Source organism: Mucor velutinosus, assembly GCF_035048745.1.
Source record: "Mucor velutinosus strain NIH1002 chromosome Unknown tig00001564, whole genome shotgun sequence".
In the NCBI taxonomy this organism is placed as follows: Eukaryota; Fungi; Mucoromycota; class Mucoromycetes; order Mucorales; family Mucoraceae; genus Mucor; species Mucor velutinosus.
The window spans coordinates 744,078-766,594 of record NW_027041906.1 but is presented as its reverse complement, the minus strand read 5'-3'; the positions used below and the strand labels follow the sequence as shown (position 1 = coordinate 766,594).

General features: G+C 42.0%; 6 protein-coding genes and 1 non-coding gene across 7 annotated transcripts; 5 read left to right on the top strand and 2 right to left on the bottom strand.

Moving 5' to 3' along the window:
- Nucleotides 1–2,989, top strand: ATC70_010531 (uncharacterized protein; the record flags this gene model as incomplete). The annotated part of the gene is made up of 4 exons (XM_064829744.1): nucleotides 1–58; nucleotides 116–244; nucleotides 292–2,634; nucleotides 2,691–2,989. The coding sequence occupies 4 exons, from the start codon at nucleotides 1–3 to the stop codon at nucleotides 2,987–2,989; spliced, it is 2,829 nt and encodes a 942-aa protein (XP_064682246.1).
- A 117-nt stretch (nucleotides 2,990–3,106) lies between these two features.
- Nucleotides 3,107–3,769, bottom strand: ATC70_010530 (uncharacterized protein; the record flags this gene model as incomplete). The annotated part of the gene is made up of 2 exons (XM_064829743.1): nucleotides 3,107–3,526; nucleotides 3,578–3,769. 2 exons carry the CDS (start codon nucleotides 3,767–3,769, stop codon nucleotides 3,107–3,109), a joined length of 612 nt encoding a protein of 203 aa, XP_064682245.1.
- A 449-nt stretch (nucleotides 3,770–4,218) lies between these two features.
- On the top strand, nucleotides 4,219–5,076 carry ATC70_010529 (uncharacterized protein; the record flags this gene model as incomplete). Its single annotated transcript, XM_064829742.1, has 3 exons — nucleotides 4,219–4,476; nucleotides 4,528–4,822; nucleotides 4,880–5,076. The coding sequence occupies 3 exons, from the start codon at nucleotides 4,219–4,221 to the stop codon at nucleotides 5,074–5,076; spliced, it is 750 nt and encodes a 249-aa protein (XP_064682244.1).
- Nucleotides 5,077–5,378: 302 nt separating this feature from the next.
- Nucleotides 5,379–5,662, bottom strand: mrpl22 (39S ribosomal protein L22, mitochondrial; the record flags this gene model as incomplete). Its single annotated transcript, XM_064829741.1, has 2 exons — nucleotides 5,379–5,578; nucleotides 5,644–5,662. 2 exons carry the CDS (start codon nucleotides 5,660–5,662, stop codon nucleotides 5,379–5,381), a joined length of 219 nt encoding a protein of 72 aa, XP_064682243.1.
- A 2,217-nt stretch (nucleotides 5,663–7,879) lies between these two features.
- On the top strand, nucleotides 7,880–18,331 carry ATC70_010527 (uncharacterized protein; the record flags this gene model as incomplete). The annotated part of the gene is made up of 24 exons (XM_064829740.1): nucleotides 7,880–7,981; nucleotides 8,058–8,195; nucleotides 8,260–9,110; nucleotides 9,171–9,501; nucleotides 9,555–10,593; nucleotides 10,647–11,146; nucleotides 11,196–11,441; nucleotides 11,500–11,644; nucleotides 11,699–12,331; nucleotides 12,382–12,921; nucleotides 12,979–13,523; nucleotides 13,578–13,770; nucleotides 13,835–14,217; nucleotides 14,279–14,623; nucleotides 14,672–14,785; nucleotides 14,842–15,108; nucleotides 15,167–15,509; nucleotides 15,567–15,966; nucleotides 16,017–16,531; nucleotides 16,583–17,076; nucleotides 17,133–17,375; nucleotides 17,434–17,806; nucleotides 17,859–17,987; nucleotides 18,045–18,331. The coding sequence occupies 24 exons, from the start codon at nucleotides 7,880–7,882 to the stop codon at nucleotides 18,329–18,331; spliced, it is 9,156 nt and encodes a 3,051-aa protein (XP_064682242.1).
- A 300-nt stretch (nucleotides 18,332–18,631) lies between these two features.
- FMP32_2 (Protein fmp32, mitochondrial) lies at nucleotides 18,632–20,255 on the top strand (the record flags this gene model as incomplete). Its single annotated transcript, XM_064829739.1, has 4 exons — nucleotides 18,632–18,674; nucleotides 18,742–18,831; nucleotides 18,889–19,336; nucleotides 19,397–20,255. 4 exons carry the CDS (start codon nucleotides 18,632–18,634, stop codon nucleotides 20,253–20,255), a joined length of 1,440 nt encoding a protein of 479 aa, XP_064682241.1.
- Nucleotides 20,256–22,374: 2,119 nt separating this feature from the next.
- On the top strand, nucleotides 22,375–22,447 carry ATC70_010525. Its single transcript has one exon. It is a non-coding gene; the product is annotated as a tRNA-Ala (tRNA).
- The last annotated feature ends 70 nt before the right edge of the window (nucleotides 22,448–22,517 follow it).

Below are 22,517 nucleotides of genomic sequence, written 5' to 3'. Positions count from 1 at the left end.
ATGCCAACCACAGCAGCCTCTCCCTCGTTACCAGAAAAGACATCTGGAAGAGCCAAATGTAGATAGTCGACTTGGCCTTTTGCTTTCAATTCATATCTAACTTGCACTTGTATAGATGTTGTAGGTGTATGTGCCATGGATAGAAAGGCAAGATCAAAGCCAATGCGACACATCTTGAACAGATTGTTGGCACACGGCGACTTTGAGATTGTCATCTTTGGTGACAAAACTATCTTGGATGAAGGTAACGAGAGCAGATCTCTAGTAGTGTATATACTTAGTCAGCTGTAGATGTCGAGAATTGGCCTGGTTGCGATTTCCTCATCTGCTTCTTTTCCGGCGGGTTTCCTATGGAGAAAGCAGTTGCCTACACCAAATTAAGAAAGCCATTTGCAGTCAACAATGTGCATATGCAAACATTACTGTGGGACAGACGAGTGGTGTTGTCGATCTTGGATGCCATTGGTGTCCCTACACCTCCTCGTTTGGTGGTTTCAAGAGACGGTGGCGCAAAAGTAGACGCTGATGCTGCTGCTGCATTCAAGGAATGTACCGGCATGGACATCGATCGTGTGCTGGCCCGATACGCTTCCAACACAAAATCTGTCAATATGTCGGATGAAGGTATCGAAGTGGATGGCGAGTATCTCGGAAAGACATTTGTCGAGAAGCCTGCTGACGGTGAGGATCACAACATCAACATTTACTACTCTCAAAAGAAGGGTGGCGGTGGAAGAAGACTGTTTCGAAAGATAGGCAACAAATCCAGCCAGTACGATCCTGAATTGAACTCGCCCAGCACCGAGGGATCTTGGGTGTACGAAAAGTTAATGGAGACGGAGAGCTTTGAAGACATCAAATTATACACGGTGGGCCCTCAATTTGTCCATGCCGAAACAAGAAAGTCGCCTACTGTAGACGGCCATGTGAAGCGTAACACAGATGGGAAGGAAATCCGATATTGCGCTAAACTGACGCAAGAAGAAGAAGATATCGCCAGAAAAGTGTCAAAGGCTTTTGGACAGGCTGTCTGCGGCTTGGATATTCTAAGAGTGCAGGGCAAATCCTATGTGATTGATGTCAATGGCTGGAGTTTTGTCAAGGGAAACGACTTTTACTATGACCAATGCGCTAAAATCCTAAAGGAGGCCTTTTACAGATCCGTTCAAGAGAGACCCTTATCATTGGCAGATCAAATTCCACCCGAAATTTCACCTGAAAACTCATGGCGTCTCAAGGGATTTGTCGCCGTGTTCCGTCATGGTGATCGCACGCCCAAGGAAAAGCTCAAAATGACCATCATGGAACAGCCATTCATCGACTTGCTGGAGGGATCCAAGCGCGAGGTAGTGTTTAGACAAAAGCATCAATTGGAATCCGTCATCAGAGCATTGGATCAGTGCCTGGAATCACCCACAGCCGAGAACGAAGACAAGCTGAGAAATCTAAAAGAGGTCTTGGAAAAGAAGCATGTGCTCGCTGGCACCAAAGTTCAACTGAAGCCCAAGTTTGATAAAAACACCAGGGAGCTCATCAAATTGCAAGTGATTGTCAAGTGGGGAGGAGAGTTTACGCACGCTGGTCGTCACCAATCCAGAGATTTGGCAGAAAACTTGAGAAAGGACATGAACATCCTCAACAGAGAAGTGCTGGAGGATGTCAAGATCTACAGCAGCTCAGAAAGACGAGTGCGTGATACAGCCCAAGTCTTTGCTCGTTGGTTCCTGGGTGACCCTGATACGCTGGAGGGCGTCATCTCTGAAAGCAAGTACTTGTTGGATGATAGTAACGCAGCCAAAGATCAAGCAGATGCCGTCAAACGTCAACTCAAGGGACTGTTGAGGCCTGGAAACGATATCCCCGAGTGGATGCTGGCTCAGATGGGCTGGTCTGCCAAGCTGCCTCAGCCTTATGTGATTCTTCAAGAGATATCCACCATCATGGGTCGTATGCAGCGTGTCATGCATGAAAACTGGGCGACCAAAGATGTAGACAATATCCAAAGAAGATGGTGCTGCTTCGACTCGCCCATGCTGTTCAAGGAGAGATGGGAAAAGATGTTTCGCAATTTTGCGTCCATACAGACAGGCGATGAAAGTGATGAGTCTGAACTGAGACGTGCCATGCACCCCGAGACATATCCTGATCCCTCCTGGATTCCTGCCCTGTATGATTCACTCAAATACGATGCTCTACACAACAGGCCCTTCCTTCAAGCCATGTTTACTGACGAGACTAGCAGCAACAGCGAGGATTTCGACAGTAACAGCGTCAACACCACCACCACCACCAACACCAACCTGCGTACATCCTCGGATTCCAACAGCGTGCCTGTATTGAACAGATGTGGCTCGGATATTCGCCGTTTATACAAGACGGTCAAGATCATGTTTGATTTCATTGCGCCTCAGGAATTTGGCATTTCAGACACTGAAAAAAAGAACATTGGCATGCTGATTAGTTTTCCGTTGCTCAAGAAGATTTTAAGTGATTTGGATGACATGAAATCAGCCGAGAGTGCAAGAACCCGTCTCTACTTTACCAAGGAATCGCATGTGCACGCTTTACTGAACCTGATTTACCTCTCGGGAGTGCCAACCAAGGTGCCTAGAAACACATTGCCCGAATTGGACTGTAAGTGCATGCCTGTTGGATCCTTGCATCATCTCAAACTCACCTTATGTATGTAGTCTTGACCCAGATCACATTTGAGCTGTATGAACGTAACAGACAAAGTGTTTCTGAGAAGGAATACTCACTTCGTATCGGATTTAGTTCCGGCGCTCATTACAACAGTGTCTTGGATCTACGCATGGATGCAGAGCATTGCTTAAAAGTAGCTCCCAGAAGAAACCTGATCCCACATTTACTGCTGGAGGAAGTGCTGACATACCATAAAGGCTATCTAAACGTGCCCAATCTCAAGAGCATTGAGGAGCAAATTGAAGAAAGAAAGCTGTACTATGCTCAAGAAGACAATGATCAATAAGTTTTTGGTTTTAAACAGAAACAACATGTTTATTACAATTTGTTTTGCATTCAATTATTTTATTGTGGAAAATGATAATAAAATAAAGCTTTGAAAGTAGTAAAGAAAGCTCCCACTTTAACGGTTAGACTTGGCAACACGCTCAAGTTCGTCCTTCTTCTTGATGGCATAAGAGTTGGCAGAACCCTTGGCAGCGTTGATTAATTCATCAGCGAGACATTCAGCAACAGTCTTGACGTTACGGAAAGCAGACTCTCTGGTACCGACAGTCAACAAGGAGATGGCTTGGTTGACACGACGGAGAGGAGAGACATCGACAGCTTGACGACGGACAGTACCTTGAGAACCGATACGGGTGGAATCTTCACGAGGACCACAGTTGATGATGGCATCAACGAGAATTTGAAGAGGGTTGGCATCAGTCAACAAGTGGACAATCTCGAAAGCGTGTTGAACAATACGGGCAGCCATGAGCTTCTTACCGTTGTTGCGACCAGTCATCATAAGAGCATTGGTCAAACGTTCAACAATAGGACACTATAGACTCATTAATTTTCCACCCCTTACTCTCAATCCTATCTGACTTACTTGAGCCTTACGGAAACGCTTGACAGCGAAACGGCCGGCAGTGTGAGGCAAGTAAACTTGTTGACGGATTTGAATGTAATCTTGGAGAGAGATATCCTTAACCTCAACATCCTCGTAAGACCACTTGTTGAAAAGTCTGCGGGTACCATCAGCGGTAGCCAAAACGTCAGCAGGTAAATTCAAAGCAACCATGTTGTACTAGTATCATCAATGAGTATTGTGGTGGTGGTGATGGTGAAATGTTGATATGAAGGTGAAATGTTGATGTGTGATGGTAGAAATTTGAAAAATAACGATTAGTACACTGTCCATAAGATAGGATTCCATGGCATCCATAGCATCTCGATGGGATGAATGGATGAATGGATGGATGGATGGATGCGATTAATTTACCTGTAGTGTGAAAGAAGGGACAATCTATTTCAGCCATTAGCCTTTACTTTTGTTTGCTTGCTGGCTGGCTCTTTCTCTCATTTTCCCTAGTCCGTTGAAAGTTGTTGTCCGCCGCACAATCTGTTGCTCTTCGGTGAATGTTTCAACCGTTCCAATGGTATTGTAACGTGTATTCCAATTAATGCTTGATGGAAACTTGCAGAATTATCATTTTATTCTTCTCTCTCTCTTTCTCTCTCTCTGTAAATATGTCTGAAAAGCAACAGTATTTCGACTCCTCATCGTCTCAAAGCAATTCAAATACATTGAGCCGTCCAGTGCGCCGTCATTTAGTCAATGTATATCTCACATTAGCTGCTATGTGTGCTATTGCAACCGCAGGCACGCAAGTAGGCGACTATCTCGGCGCAGCAGGTTCGCCTATAGGTACATTGGGCGCATTCACCAGTGTTTCCATGTTTCGGTATACAGCGCCGAGAAGTCGAAATCGATGGGCTTTGTTGGCAGTAAGTAGATGTGTGATAGATAGAGAAAGCAATGTTGACATGCTGGTGTAGGCGTATTCTATATTCAGTGGCATCGCATTGTCAACTTTTATATCATTCTTTCTCAACTGGGATCCATCAGGCAATATCATCTTTATGGCATTGTCATCTGCTGTATTGATCTTTCTAGGCTTCTCGGGTAGCGCTGTCATGGCTGATCGTCGTAGCATGCTGTATGTGGGTGCCTTTGCTAGCAGTGTCTTGAGTGTGCTGTTGTGGTTGTCGCTCGCAAATTCATTCTTTTTGAGATCCACATCTATATTCTCTCTGGAACTATACGTTGGTTTGTTGGCATTTGCAGGATTTGGTAAGAGATGAATACTACATATTACACTGTACATGTTGTCTCATCGTTGATATCTAGTCATGTATGATACCCAAATGATTGTGGAACATGCAAGTGCTGGATCAATGGACATACCTGGACATGCCATGGAACTGTTCATGGACCTCTATTCTTTGTTTATTCGATTAGCTCAGATTCTGATGAAGAAGGAAATGGACAAGGAAAATGAAAAGAGAAAAAAGAGAGGGCCCAACAGACTTAGAAGAGATTACTGAATCTCTTTAGCATGAAGGCAAGTTTTCTTTTGTATCAGAATAAAACGGGCCATGCCACAGGCACACACGTTTGTGATGCTTTAAATAGATTAAACTTTGAATATTCTTGGTACGCCTATGAAAAATGCCAAGTTTTGTCAAAAAAAAATGGGATTTTACTTGATGGGATGATTAGATACTAAATGTTTATTGTGTGTCGCTGGGATTATTGGAGATGGACTCAAACAGGCATTTTACAAAAGAGTTGAGAAAATGTGGGGTAAATGGGATTCATTAAATCAAATATATAGTAAAGTAAGAGGTTAAAAGTTGGGCTGCTGTACATTCACCCATCCACATGTCTGGCATTCGTATAGCTTTTTGGTGGATCCACAAGGCACCAAGGGAACAAAGCAAAACGTAAAGCATTCATTATTCTTGATGTAATAGACATCTTTTGCTTGACAATTGGGACAGTGCCAAACATGATGACCAGATTTGCGCTTATATCGTTCAAGACCGACTAGATGGAAGGTGTGAGTTTTATATGTTTAGCTTGCAGTGTAGAATATCTTTATATGTACTCACAGGTAAAACAGAAAAACATGATTAAATAGTTGTAATAAAAAAAAAGAGAAAAAGAAGAAACTCTGTAAAGCATTGGAAAACCTCACCCTTCTATACTTGTAGAGCTTGTGTTTAGTTTAATACGTCATTAAGATGTTACTATTCTAAGACATATGTGGACGTTTGGCATGATTGTGGTAAAAGAGATCGCCCAAACGACAAATTCCGCACCGCATCATTCATTGTTTTGACTAGCACGTAGATCAAGGAATCACTTGCATGTGAGCCGGCTAGGTATAGTGATCTAAACGTCTGTTCGTTTCATAAGATCAATCAATGTGTTTCATGTTAATTACATCTGCTTATTTCTATTCATTTGAACTATAAGCCTCGACTGAGTAGCTCAAGTAAGTAGCAAGTATGTTGGGGTTCTATGTTTCCTTTACACGTGCTAATATAATCAAAACTGAGTTGCTACCACTCAAAGTAACATTTGCAATTTGAATAGGGTGTTAGTTAGGCATTTCGCATTAGGAACCGCATTTCAATGCTCATTTTTCAGCAAGAAAACCTATCAGCCAAATAGAAATAAGCATCTTAAACAAAATGAAAAAGTGTTCAAGCTATGTTAGGATATGTTTCGATTTGCAATTTCCTTCTAATGAGCTTTTAAAAGCATTAATTACTTTTGTAATAAGTATTGCAACACATTTGCCAGTAGTAGTAGTGATAATCATTCAATCTCCGGTCGTAAATTTCTACTCGAAATGGGTCGATTTGCCACTTTGTCGACTTATTTTGCAAGATTCGACTATGTAAAGTGTGATGATCACCCCATGCTTCCTAATGCAGTCCCTGGTGGTAGGGCGAAGTGGTAGAACTCCCGTATGCCAACGGGAGGATCCCCGGTTCAAATCCTGGTGAACGCAAGTTGTTTGATTTTTTGAGGTAGTACTGATGTCCTCGTTTGGTGTTTTTGTACTCTATCCATTATCTATATTTTGACAATTTCCGCAAGACTGTATTGGCTCTAGGTGTCGCACCTTATTAGCAGTAGATTTCTTTCCCAACTTAATTCAAAAATATCTTATTCCCCTTCTTTGCAGACATTGGGTCCACCAACAGTCTTTTCTATCCCTCAGCATGACATTTAAAGGACTTTAAATAAAACCTGGAGCTCGACTCCCCTACAAAAAAAAAAAATGCTTCCTAATGCACCCTAGGAGTACTTTTCAAGACGCATCCAATGGTGCTAATTATAATAGATGTTTTTAATAAGCTTATTGAGAAAATTCAAGAAGTATGAAATGGCGTTTTTGGCGAAAATGTCGAGATTTTACATATCAAAGTCTCACAAACAAAGCTTCAGGGGTTGCATTGGGTCAATAGAAACATTTTGATTCAATATATGCCATAGTAAAAGTCTATTTTTGGGGTCAAAAAAGCGATCGTTTGGTTTTTGATGAAAATCATGAGGTATCACTCACGGTTTTTGGTCGATTGTTGACGATCCTAAAAAAGTTGAGCAAAGGTGTCAGGAAGTTAGTGCTAGATGGCAGCAATTGCGTGACGCTATTCTGGCGGTTTAAAACGGCTTCCAACTCGAGAAATCACTGCTGGAGAGCACTTAGATTTCGCTGTGTTTTGGATAATGTCAAGTAATGAGGGGTATTGCAGGTATGCTGTGTGCCTGTTTTCAAGTTATGCCCATCGATAAAGATGTACAGTATCTTAAAAAGGAGTCAAATCCGCAATTACAGGCAGTCTACAAAGGGTATTTGTGTCAAATGTCAGGTCATGAACTAAGCGTACAGATCCTAAAATCTTGAATCAGATATATTAATCTACCAGCACGTTCGAGCCAAGCATAACATATTCTGTTAACCAGTTAAAATTCATTATATATATTTGGTTATATAACAACAAGAGCAATTTGACTTATAATACTTTCATGATCCCATCAGTCTCTATATCCTTACCCCTTTTTTAAAGCCTGAAAATGGTTGCCATGGCAACCATTTTCAGTGGCCGCATATTAGCATTTAGTAGGCTATTGTGATCCGCAGCTTAGGATCATGTTTCAGGAAGTACAAATATTCAATCTAGTATGGTTGTACAATTCTTCATTATATTTAAAAAATTAAGCTTTACTTCTTGATACAGGGCGAAGGAAAAAAAGTATATATAGAGCGACATCATTCTCTACAATTTCCTCTTCGTCCTTCATCAATCCAAAAGATATTTTCATTGATACACTATGACTAAATCATCACCTCCACCATCACCCACTCGTACTAACGCTTCCATTACTCGAAGAAGTACTCGAGTTCTCAACAATAAAGACCACGTTGGCATAAAGGTATTTCTTTTAATTTCGTCATTTGACAACGTTCTCTCTCTCTCTCTTTTATACGACTGAACCCACGTCTGATTAGAAATCCAATGTCTTGATCAACAAAAGGACCAAGAGTAAAGATTTAAAACACAAGAAAATCATCAAAAAAGGTCTCAATGCTTCTCCTCAACCTGTTCGCATTCGCATCACTGATATTCGTGATTTTAAAAAGCAATTTGTATGTGCCCTGAAATTTACACATCTCCGAACAATTTCTGACATATATATATATATGTGTGTAGGGCTTGATATCGTATCTAGTACGTCGTGAAGGCTATATCGATGACATGTGGGTCACAGAAAGCGCCATTGAGAATCTAGATGTTGTTCAGGACTACCATCGCAAAGTTCAGGCAGAATCTGGTTATTCTATTATTGAATCTGATGGAAACACCGATATGGATGTGGAGGGTCCATCTGATAACCAACAACAAGAGGAAGAAGGACAAGAAGCATCCGAGTCCAATCACAAGAGGCCATCCCGTACGTCAAAGATTCGAGCTGTTTTGGCATTGAAGCAAGCCAGGTTTATGGATGAAGATGAGGATGAGGATGTATCTCATGGAAAGAAGCGCAAGTCGACTGCTGGTGGTAAGGAAGGATCTGCTGCTTCTACTAATGGCGGTAATAAGAAGCGTGCTACTGGCAGTGGAACTGGAAGAAAGACCAAGGCTCAAGTATTATTGGAGCAACAGGCAGAGGATCGACTTGAACGAAAGAGAGAAAGAGAGGTCAAGGACGGCGAAGCCATTCTTCGATCCATGGACCATGTTGAAGGCAAGGACTGCTGCTTGAAATGTGCTGCCAACACCTATCGTCATTTGCTTGAAAAGGGAGATTTGGAGGGATTCAAAAAGTGCTTTCAAGATGCTCGTAATATCCCCTTTCATCATCACGAGGATATTCCCAACGGTCTTCATTTGATTCCTTATGCAATTGTTTTGGAGAAGTTTGATTTTGCCGAGTTTGCTACCAAGTTTAAGCCTGATGCTAATGCCCCTACTCGTCCTGTGGTTCCAAACAAGTATTTTGTATATGACAATGGTACTGGCCATAACAGAGGTGGAGGGGCTTATGGTAGCCGCAATTTCAGGTGTGTATGGATGAAAGAGTAATATAGCATTATATGCTAATAGCGTATATTTGTACATAGGCAGGTGCAAGAGTCGAGAGGAAATCGATTGGGTAACTCTGCTTTCTACGGAAAGGGTGGGAATTCATTGCCGAGAAAGTCCTATATGAATGTCGAGGATTCCATAGGAGAAAGTGGTCTCAGTGCTTATATGCCATACATCAACAAGGATGTATTCAAGAAATCTGAAGTCATCAACAACTTTTTGGCCACCATTACAGGAAATGAAGCAAAGAATATTTATTTTGTGGTTGCTTCAGGTAATAGAGTGTTGGCTAGTCAAATGATTGAGGAGAATGTAAAGTCTATGGGTCGCAATACGTTTAATCATCTACATGAACAAGTTCTTAAGGTAAGTCTTTTTTATGTGCAGAAGATTCATTAAAACTGATTGTATTGCGATAGTATGATGGTTCTCAAGCACTGGAAAGCTACAGAAGACCTCAAATACTCAAAAAGGCATTTGACGCTTGCAACTTGACTCCCTACCATTGCTCTGCTATCCATCCTGCTGCTACCTATCTATCCGAGTTATTTGAAGCCCTGGATCATGCTGAACGTTTGGAAACCGATGTCTATGGGCGCTCTGTAGCATTTTATGCCGCTGTCAGTGACACTTCTGCTTGTATGGAGTTCCTGATCTCCAAGAACTTTAACGTCACCATGCACGACAAGTTCAAGATGACGCCTTTAATCCAAGCTGCTCGCTATGGTAAGAGTGCCAATGTGGAAATCTTGATCAGGCTTCAACGAGGCGATGAAACTGAGACGCCTGTAGCCGTCTTTCAATCTTTGCTGCGTAACAGACGTACCGCTTTGCACTATGCTGCTTACTTTGGCCACGCCGAGACATGCCGTGTCTTGATCCAGTACAACTGCCCTGTGGATGCCTTGGAGAACCTGGACAAGCAAACACCTTTGCATTATGCTGCCAAGAACGGTTATTTGGACTGTGTGCGTGTGCTGATTGAAGAGGGCCATGCCAACCCTGAAAAGGATGACAAATATGCTAGAAACGCCTTGCATTTGGCTTGTATCTATGGCCATTTGGACATTGTTCACTATCTCTTATCTATTGGTGTGGATGCAAATGCGCCCGATAGCTCTCAAAACTACCCTACGCACTACGCTGCTGCCTATGGTTATATCGACATTTTGCATCTCTTGATTGAATACGGATCTGCTGACCCTACTTTGCCCAACGTGTGGACTAGCACGCCTTGTTCAGTGGCTAATATGAAGGGCCATATTGCTATTGTCAAGTATCTTTTGCAATTGCCTGGCAACCCGATCGATGTCAATTTCAAGGATCAAGAAGGCTGTAGTATGCTTCAGCGTACCATTGACGAAGCTGTGGTTTCAGATATAGACATGGAGTTGAATTTGAGCAAAGCCAAGCTGTTGCTCTCAATGCATGCAGATGTGAATAGCAAGGACCTTGAAGGTAATGTAAGAATAACTATCCATGAATTAGTGGCTGACATAAGTGACACTTAGGCTATACATCTCTCCATCATTTGGCTGCAAATACCGCCTTTGCCAAGCTACTTCCTAAAGGCTATCAATGCATCTACCCTGAAAAGAAACAAGGCTACGGTTATAGGGTCCTCAAGAACACCACCGGGCATGCTCAAGACGACATGGATGGTATCAATTACCAGCTGGACATGGCCAAGCTGCTGATAGAGCACGGTGCTGATCTGGACGCCAAGAGCCTCAAGAATGAAACGCCTCTTGCTACTGCCATGAGAAACAAGAATCACTCTCTTGTTGCTGTCTTGATCAAGGCTGGATCCAAGTTTTGGCTGGACGTAGATGAAGAAGGCAACACCTTTTTGCATTATTACGCAGTGTTGGCTGCTCGTATCAACTCTATTCGTGCTCATGGTTTTGAAGAAAACATAGTGAGAAGACAGAGGTTCGAAAAGGCTATTCAAGATGTCTGGCAGGCTGCTCAGGATGTCATCAAGGAAAAAGGGATTGATTTCAAGGAAATTGTACGTCTTTGTACGCACTATTTTTTAAGTTACTCACCAACTTTACTAGATCAATAAGCCAAATCACAAGGGCTACAGCTTCTTTGTATGGGGTTTTCGCAATGCTGTTGTATGTGAAAAGACGACCATGGTGTCTGAAAAGAGACTTGTCTCCAGTGCTCTCACAGCAAAAAATCAGAATACCGGAACATATGGCTACTACTCTCACGACCAGCCTTCTTGGATCTCCAGCAAAAAGATAGACGACTATGAAGGTGTATTGGTATTTGACTTTAGGCTCGACTTTTCCTTCTTTGTAAGTCGATTGAGCATGAGATGTATGCTCTGTGTATTCATCTTGTTCAATACCCTAGATTGCTTGCATGCAAAAGATCCTCTCTGTCGCCAAGCCTGACTTGAATGATTGTGTAGCTCTTCCCAAAGACTTTAAAAAGGAGAAACCACAGGCCAAGCGAACTGATTATCCCGTCTTGACAGGCTACACTGCCCTTCACTTTGGTAAAGTATCACATGTCAACTTGATACACAACACTTGTACTAACACATGAATAGCTTGTCAAACTCAATGCGTCGATTTGATTGATTTCGTGTTACGTAGCGGTGCAGATCCCAACACGCGAGTCAAGGTGGATGACTGGCTTGGTGATACGCCTATGCTGATGGTCTGCCATATCAAGAAGGACAAGAAGCAAGAAATGCCCAACAATGACCTGGAGACTGTTGAGTTACTGAACAAGAAATTCATTCTGATCAAACCCGACTTTGAAGAGATGCTGCAACAGTCTATGGAGCTCCTTATAAAGTACAAGGCCTGTCCTTTCATCGCCAATGCACATGGCATCACCCCTCTCTTCAAGGCAGCTTCCAAGTTGAACCGATCTCTTGTGCAGATGATGTGCGCAGATGCTACTCCTTCTCGTGGCACTGATATCAATGTCCAAGACGAACGAAACCAAACTGCGTTGACTGTGGCTCTGGATGCTGTCATTGGCTTGATCGATTCTAACAAGGAGGTGAATACATCTGTGATCAAGGCTCTTTTGATGAACAATGCAAATCCCAATATCGTGGACGAGAGCAAGGAAACTGCATTTACTAAGGTGATCAGAACTTCGCACGTACCTTTGGTAAAGGTATTCTTGCATCATTCTGCATTTCCACTGGACCACAATTGCCAGAACAAGAGTAAGTTGGATGTGAGGATTGGAAAGTACAGTTACTGACAGTGAGGACAGATCTCGAGACTGCCCTAAGCATTGCCTGCAAGTTAAACAACAAGGATATTCTGTTTGCCTACCTGGATCACTTGAAGGAAACCCCTGACCTGGTCAAGACAACCATCAATGCAATTGACGTCAATGGATGGACAGCTCTTTCTCATGCCTGCAAACACGGCAATGCCACTGCTATCGACGTGCTACTCTCTAAACTAGGCGCCGATGCCAACATAAGCCAACCTCAGCATGTTCCTCTCTGTGAAGCTGTCAAAAGCGGTAATATTGAGTCTGTTCAGCATCTTTTGGAGCACGGTGCCTTTATCAATCAATGCGACGAGAACCAAAATACACCTCTACACAATGCTGTGCTGGTTCAAAAGCACCATATTGTAGAATTATTGCTGAAACACGCTGCTGATTGCCACCTTGTCAATGCCAAGCAACAAGTACCACTGCATTTAGCCATTGACGTAGCCAAGAAGCAAACTAATCGATCTTTCCGTGTGGAGCGCGCCTTGTTAAAGAAGGGCGCTGACATCAACGCCACTGATTTCTTGAGTAAGTCTAGCTAATAACAGGGTACAGACATTTAGCTAAAACTCGATATTATACTAGACCGTACACCGCTGCATTATGCCTTTGTTGACAGCAATACCATCCCTCTTACGCGTGATACCATTCTGCTCCAAAAGAAAATGAAGCTGGTCTCTCAAGAAATCAAACAAGAGCAAGAAAAGCAAGAAAAGTTGGCTTCCTATGCCACAGAATTCGACCTTCATGATCACGCCAATAATGACAGCATGGCTCAGGTGAACTCTTGGTTGAAGAATGCCAAATTGGTGCGCTTGAATCAAGAACTGGACGAGGAGAAGAAGAAAGCGGCTAGCAACAACCACGAGGATTTGTACATGACAGAAGAGGAGAAGCACCAGATCAGAGCCTATCACACGTTTCACTTTGAGGCTGAAAAGGATATCCCTGAACGCTTTGATCCTGTTGACATCTTCAAGTTCCTTTCTCAGTACCAGGACTTGAAGCTGGATTTGTTGGATGCCTTTAGTAGAAACCCACTCCACTATGCTGCTTGTGTTGGCGCTTTCAGTTGCTCAACATTGATGATTGGCAAGGGCGTTGATATGAATGTGGTGGATAGTGACAATGTAAGTTGGTGTGCACATGGTTGTCTGTTGAATACTGAACGTTTTTCTTGCCAGAACAATGCATTGCAATTAGCTTTGCGCAACAACTACATCGATTACTCTGTCATGCTGTGTAATATGGGTGCCTCTGTCAAGCTCAACATGACGCTGAGAGACGGGACAATCATCTCCACGCTTGGATACAGTCTGTCCAAGTCATTGATCAATGTTGCTTATCTGATTATGGATCAAGGCTCGCTTCTCATTGGTAAGTTGCTTCTTGTCCTTATTTAAAACAAGCTGCTTAACTCTGTCTCTTTTTTTCACTGCAGAATCCATCAGGGATGCACTGCAAAATGGCAAGTTCCAGATGGTGGAATTACTATTGAACTCTGTGGATGAAGCTGCTCTGTCTGAATTCAGCACTAAATCAGGTCAAAACATGTGGCATGTCCTGGCTGATTTCAATCCTTTTGATAGAGAGATCTGGCTGGATTACATTGATGAGTTTGTGGCCAAAGTCAAGGCTGCCAACCCCCCTATTATCAAGGACAGCTTTGGACGAACTCCTCTGCACTATGCTGCCATGCACGGACAAGACTTACTCCTTGACAGGCTGATCCAATTCGACGCTATTGGTGTCAATTACTATGACATTGATGGCAAGTCAGAACTGGATTATGCCGTCGAATCCTGCCAGGTGGATTGTTTGACGGTATGCGTCGTAGTTCTTTCGAGACGGACACAATGATACTAAGTGACCTTATTTTCTGTAGATTCTCTTGAACGCTGGTGCCATTGTCACCAAATCAAGTGCTTCGACCAAGAGCAAATCAGTCCTTTTGCACGCTGTGGAGAACCAGCAGTACGACATTACTGCTTTATTGTTGAAGCACACAGCCTTGACGGATGATGGCGACAGCGAGAATGGGTGGCCTAATGCTGTGATGATGGCTTGTCAGCAAAAAAACTTGGCCATGTTAAAGCTCTTGGTTAGCCATCAAGCGGATCCCAACACTCCCAGCCACATTGAACGTACTGACAAGGATGGCAAGGTTATCAAGTTGCTGATTCATCCTATCTTCATTGCTTCTCAGATATCAGATGTGCGGTTTATAGAGGTAAATAGTACTTTTTCACCATATAAGCGTTTGTTAACACTATTGTAGACCTTGTTGAAAGCTGGAGCCAGCCCTAATGTGTATGGGCCTTGTATTGAACCTGAAAATGGGCAGTCTTGCTTTATGTACAATGTTTCTCTCAAGCACGTCAAGCACCAAGAGGTAGGAGCAGCTCACATACGCTACAGAACAAGTGAGCTCATTTCAATGTACTATAGATTTTACTCAGCCACCATGTTGATGTGAATGCTATTGACCCTACCACAAAGCGATCCATCTTTTATCAGTTCTTTTTTGGTCTCATGCCCGCTCAATCGTCGCATCTTGTACGTAAACCAAGCCCCTTCTACGAGTATGATACAACAATCTACGAAAAGATGCTTCAATTGACCTCTGGATGTCCTCAAGTCAACCAAGTTGACCCATTCACCAACATGACACCACTTGAATTTGCAATCCGAGACAAGAAGCCTTTGTTGCTACAAGTAAGTGATCCGCTAAGATTGACATGTATGTATCGCACAAACTGACACTGCTGTACAGCGTCTCTTATCTTTTGGTGCTGATCCAAACGTGCAGAGTTGCGCCAACTCTACCAACACCTCCTTTGCTCATGTAGCAAACCCTCGTGGCGTCAATCTGCCTGCTTACGTTCATGCCATCATTCAGGGCAATATGGACATCCTGGTCTCTATTTTCGACATGGCAAGCAGCAAGTTCCACTTTGACTTCGAATGGAAAGACGATCAAGGCAACAATCTTCTTTCTTACGCTGATGGTATTGTCAGTGGCCACTCCCATTGCAACGTCAATATCATGAAGCGAGTGGCTGATCAACTCACAAAGCCTCTACTAAACAAGCTTTTGCGTATGAAAAATGCTAAAGGTAAAGTGCACACACCTATCCGAGTACACATGGAAAAGCGCTGACTATTATATCTAGGAATTGCGCCTATTGTTTATGCTTACCGTCGACAAGACAAGACACTGTACAAGCTGTGGGTTGAGTTAGTCCCCAGTATTGCTTCATTTGCTGTCAACAACTACAGCAAGGATGATTTCCCGCAACATAGTGCTGTATCACCCATGGAAGTAGATCATATATCTTTGGTCCAAGTCGATCATGATGCTCAAATTGAGCGTGAACACTTGCAACACTTGAAGGATTTGGAAAAAGCTCAGGATGCATCAGCGCAATCCAATGAAGAAGATGATAAGCTCAAGGTAGATCTTTACGCTAACCTGAGTAAAGTGGGTGTGCTTGCCATGGATGCATCGGATCAGCCTTATGATATCATGCTGATGAAGGTGGAATTGAAGAGTTGGGGGTCCACAGATACATCGTAAGTGTTTGAGAAGCATATATGTAGTCAATGACCTAACCACATCATAGCTTCTACAAGCTGAGCGTTATTTTCAACAAAGTATTGAGTGTGTACGTTCTCTGGACTCGTTGGGGACCTTTTGGGCAGGAAGGACAGCACCAAAAGACGCCCTTTTTGACAAAAGAAGAAGCCGTGGTTGAATTCAAGTCGATTTTCAAGGCGAAAACAGGCAACAACTGGGAAGGCCATGACACATCTTTTGAGCCCAAGCCCAATCGTTATGAAATCATGAAGATAGCACACCATCCCAAGGATGCCATCATTGATAACTTTGATTTCCTAGACTCATCGGTTCCCTCTGATTTGACTGAAGAGATTGCCAATGTCATGAAATTGATCTGCAACTATACTTACCTCTCTCGCGTCTACTCTGATACTCGCATCGATATGCCTTTGGGTCAAGTGCCTCAGAAGCGTATTGAAGATGCTCGTGATTTGTTGAATGAGACCTATGAGTTGATCAAAACGTACAAGCAATTAAAGAGTTGTTATTCTGACAAGGCAAAGATTCAAGAGTCCAAAGGTAAGCTTGACACAGAGAACAAAAACGCCATATCTTATACATGGAATATAGTATACGCTTTCAAGATTGCCCAAAAGTGTGTTGCTTATTCCCGTCTGTTGCCTCGTCATGGTGAAGCAAATCAAGCCATTCGATCACTGTACAACCACGACAACAGTGTGATCAGAGATGAGCTTTCCAAGCTTGCTGATCTCAGCTACGTTGGTTTTGCAGCAAATGTCATTTTAGCAGCCAAGCACCATGTCGACTCGATCAATCCACTAGACTATGCATTCCGCACACTTGATTGCTCTTTGAAATCCATGTCGCCTTCTGATGACCTGAATGAATACCAACTGGTTACCAAATACATGAACTCTACCTCTAAATCCAAGTTTGACCTAGTCCATCTCTTTGCTGTGAATAGAGCTGACGAAGCAGCCAGATTTCGTCCTTTTGAAAAGGAAGCAAATCGTAAATTATTGTGGCATGGCTCTCGTGTTGGTAACTTTATGGGTATTCTCAAACAGGGGCTTCGAGCCACACCTCGTACTTCGAGCAAAAATGTAAGTGGATGCTGGTGTTGTGTACAAGATTGCATGCTAATTTTATAAAAATGTAGGGTGCTTTGCTGGGCGATGGTATCTACTTTGCAGACACATTCTCCAAATCATTAAACTATTCAACAGAAATTTTCGGGAGCCACAGATCAGCCTACAGATTGATGTTGCTTTGCGAAGTAGCCTTGGGCAAAGAAAAGGTGTATGGAGAAAACAGTGGTGAAATAGATCAAGAGTGCGATTCAATGAAAGGGAAAGGTCAAAACATTCCAGATCCTGAGAATACTGTCTATGATGAGAGTGGTGTAAGTATAAACTCTATAAATGATGCTATAGAATAACCAACTCATTCTTCAATGATAGCTGTGTGTTCCAATTGGGCCTTGCATTCCCAACACTCAGCAAACTACTCAAGATACCCAAAATCAACTGTTTGGATACAGTGCTCCAGTTACACTCAATTTCAATGAATGGGCCGTCTACAATGAACACCGCGTCAAGATTCGCTATCTTTTGATCATCAAAGAAGCCAATAGCTGCTCCCTTTGTCTTGCTCCCAACGTTCAGAAACATTTACTGAAGCCCTACCGTGATCAAAAGTTCAATGACTACAACTTCAAAGGATTCAACGTGTACGAATCTGAAGTTGTCAAGGCCTACCTTACGCACGCAAACAAAACCCCTCAAGATATATACAAGGAAGATGTGGAACACTTTGTTAGCACCAAGGCCTACAGTAAGTTGGTCCAAGTTGCCACTAAGCACATTTGACTGATTTCATCTTTTAGAGAATAAATGGGATACACCTTTGGATTTGCAAAAGGACAGCAAAATCTGCTACGATTGTGCAAAGAAAATCACCACTGTGCTTTTGGATAGACGAATTTCACGCAACAAGGAATCAAATAAGATCATTGGTAAGAGCATTAGTTGTCACTGGTGAACTGAATCGAGATCTCACACATATCTAATAGCCAAAATTAACAAGAAACCTCGCTGCAAGTACGGTAAAGAATGCCGCACTCAATCCAAGATTGACCATGCCGCAAAGTACAAGCATTGGTTTATGAAGAACATCTCTGATGCACCTCTCAATCCACTCATGCAACTTATGGGAGGACCCTTGTCCAGACACAGCGACCTAGATGACGACGACTATAAATCTGAAGATATTGAAGACACTAACGAGGAATCCAATGAGGAGGAAGGCGAAGATCATATGGATACTGATGATGATTTGATGGATCTCGACGACAATTAAACTATATACTACGTTCCCAATCTATGCAAAACAATCTATGAATTAATAAATATGACATTTGACACTCAAATATGGAATTTCGCAGCAAACAATGCTAAAATTCGGTTTGATTTTCCCTATTTCAAATGTTGCAGGAAGAGACAGAACTTTTATCACATTTCATTAATGCAGATTACTAGCTTGGAGATGGTTATTTGATCTGTCGATCTCTTGGAACATGCGGTTGTCGTGACTGTGGCAAAAAGGCAATGCCATTTCATTTAATACGTGGGGATGCTTGTTTCTTGACCCCTATTACAAATGTTCTCTCGTCCACTGCTACGTTCTTTGAGGATAAATTCTGGTAAGCTACTATGCATGATTATTCATCAAAAACTAGTATCAAATATCTAATACGCATGTTTGATTAGGTGCATTCCTGCATAGTTTGCCAATTGCAAGATCCATTCACCTTTCTCGAGCATGTCTTGTCAAAGCAGCTGAAAAGACCAAAGTTAATGGTAAATGCAATTGCAACCATCATCACAACACAACGCTTATTATTTTACTGACCATAGATGTTTCCAAGACAAACGAGCATGACCACAGAGCCATTGGCAAGGCTCAGTCATTATTCATGATCCACCCTGTCAGCCCTGGTTCCATTTTCATGTTACCTCACGGCACTCGCATTGTACACAAACTACAGGATTTCTTGAGAACTGAATACGCTCGATATGGATACGATGAAGTTATGACGCCCTTGATTTACAAAAAGGAATTATGGGAGACAAGTGGCCATTGGCAAAATTACATGGAAGATATGTTTATGGTGAAGAGTGGACGTGAACAGACATGCACTCATGAGCACGACCACCACAAGGGTGATGCATTGATTGATACCGATGAAGGCCTCTTTGGTTTGAAGCCCATGAACTGTCCTGGCCATTGTTTGATTTTTGACAGCACTCCTAAATCGTATCGTGATCTTCCCATTCGATTGGCTGATTTCAGCCCTCTTCATAGGTAAGAAATCTGGATTTTGCGCTTTACACGTGGAGGGACTCAATAGATGAATACTACTAGAAACGAAGCATCAGGCGCTTTGTCCGGTTTAACTAGAGTCAGAAGATTCCACCAAGACGATGCTCATATTTTCTGCGCTGAGAAACACATTGAGCAAGAAATTGCATCTTGTCTATCCTTTGTGGATCGTGTTTACAAGGCATTCAAGTTTCCTCATTACGACTTGACACTGTCTACGCGCCCTGAATCACAGTATATTGGATCAATAGAAGAATGGGAGCATGCTGAAGCATCACTTACACAGGCATTGAACGGTACTGGACGTCCATGGTCCATCAAGGAGGGAGATGGTGCATTTTACGGACCCAAGATTGATATCATGGTCAAAGACTCAAGCGGAAAATCACATCAAACAGCCACTATTCAACTTGATTTCCAATTGCCTAGACGATTTGGATTAAAATATGTAGATGAAAACGACGTATCACAAACACCTGTCATTGTGCATCGCGCCATTCTTGGATCCATTGAACGTATGATGGCCATCTTGATTGAGCACACAGGAGGAAAATGGCCATTCTGGTTGAGTCCTCGTCAAGGCGTTGTTATCCCTGTGTCTACTCAATTTTCTGATTACGCTAAAAAGGTAGCACAATCCTTGTCTTTGGGTGAAGATCACGAATCCAGCACTTCTCATGAACAATACTATGTCGATGTCGATTCCTCTCCTCGTGATCGACTCAACAAGATGATTCGTCAAGCTCAACTTCAGCAATACAACTTTATCTTTGTCGTCGGTCAAAAGGAGATGGATGAGGGGACCGTCAATGTCAGAACTCGTAAGGGTGAGGTCTTGGGCACAATGGGCGTGGATCAAGTTCGCAAAATGTTTGCTTCCATGACTAAAAATTTAGAGTAAAAAAAAAAATAAGAAAGAGTCCTAGATGTATATAATAAATGTAACTTTAAACTATCATTCTTGCACTATTCTAGATCAGAGATGCTCTGACGTTTATAAAATTGAATTTGATACTACAGATCATTCTGCTTCAAAATGATGAGCTCTCCTGAAGAAAAGGGTATAAAGAAACAGGTTCCCTTACAGGATGGCACATTCTTATCTGTCAGTATATGACGTTCAAGCTACATGCAATATTTTAAGCAGGCTCTGTTTCATGGTATATACTCGAACTAGCCGACAATCTCATTACACTTAATGACGGCGTCGCCCTGCGGGCTCTGGCCAAAGACATTCTAAATCAGAGTTAATAAAATGTGGTATGTCAAGTAGGCTTTAAACAATCAATTAACCATGAAAGAAAGGTTATATTAGAGCCAGGAGGAGGAGGAGAGGAGGTATCTCCCTAAGCACCCTTTTTGCTTACACCGATATCAAACGAAGTCTATTATTGAGACGATGTGAAAGAAAGTTCAAGTTTTATGCAGCATTTGTACACCACAATCTCTGCCTTCTGATAGTAGAATTGTCATACCATTCGCTGCTGTTGATACTCTTAAGCTGGTGATATAAAGCTGGTCATGCGTAAATACAGAACTTGTAAGATCTACAACAATTTTTTTTGAGATATTGTCATTGCAAAAGACACCTTTGTAAGCAAAACCCCCAACAAAAGCCCAAAAAAAAGACGTTCAGGTTAATTGATTGTCCTTTTAGTCTTATGATCTTCATTTAATCAGCATCGCAATCAGCGTCGTAATCGCCATTGCCATCATCATTGTTATCATCAGAAAGGCAGTTGGGTCAGCCAGCAGCAACACCGCCGTCAAAATTAATTCAAACTCAGTATATTTTTTCTGTTCAAGATTGGACAGATTTTGTTTCTTTTCGACTTCTTTAATCTGTTGTGCGATATTCGACTATATAAACTGTCATGATCACCATATGCTTCCTAATACATTCTTGAAGTACTTTTCAAGGCGCTTCCAATGGTGCCATTTGTAATAAATGTTTTGACTGAAATTATTGAGAAATTTGATAAAATTTGAAATGAGGTTTTTAGCGAAAATAGCCAGACTTTGCGTATGAAAATCTCATAAAAGTGGTTTCAGAGACTGCTTTGGATCGAGAGAAACATTTTGATTTGATATATACCATAGTAAAAGTCTTCATTTTCAAGGTGAAAAAAGCGATCGTTTGATTTTCGATGAAAACCGTGAGGAGTACCTCATGCTTTTTGGTCGATTTTCGGTCATGTTTTTTTGATCCCCAAAAAGCTGAGCAAAGGTGTCAGGAAGTAAGTACTAATCGAGAGCAATTATTTGGTGTCACTCCAGTGGCTCAGAAAGGTCTACATGTCAAGATTTGAAGGCTTGAAAGCTGTCAAATTTGAATATGTTTTTGCTTTATAGCTTTTATTTGCACGGCATGAATCACATTTTTTGAAGCTTAAATTTTCTAGAAGGGCAGTTCTGCAGCCTGCACAATTTCTAATTCGAACAGGAGGCATATTGACTTTGGTAAATTTAATTCCTGTCAATTTCAATCCGTAATGTTTTTGGTAAGCTTATTTTTAATGGGAATAAGAACCCAAATTAGCTGCTTGTTCGAATACTATGGCTTCACGCCTTCGATTTGATACGATCAATAAAAATCTAATATAAATTAATGTTGCCAAATGTTGAACTAAATGTCTGATTGTCATGGTTTTGAATCTTCACTTCATTACGGTAAAACCTCTTATAACATTAGATACGTTATGTTCTTGGGTAGGGGCTTCTGATCTCTGAGCGTTCACTCCGTTGTTTCTTTTCATAGGTTTCTATTATATATTAGAGAAGTCCCTTCCAAAATGTCCAAAACTGATTTTCTATTTTGCCCTAGGGGAAGACTTCTATACAATCTAAATGACTTTGTAGGTAGCTCAAAAACGCTCAACTGAATGTTGTTGTACAAAAATATTCCTTTATATGGGAATTACATATACAGTCACCTTCTAAAAAAGGCAAAAGTGTGCGCTTAGGGAAGTTTTTTTGAAGTATGTCTATAATGTTTTTGCTGCTCCACTTTAACATGAATCGGGGATGTAGCTCAAATGGTAGAGCGCTCGCTTAGCATGCGAGAGGCACTGGGATCGACGCCCAGCTTCTCCACTATTCTCTCTTTTTTTTAAAAAAATTCAGATAACGTTACACTCCATGCATTTAAAGAGACATCTATGAT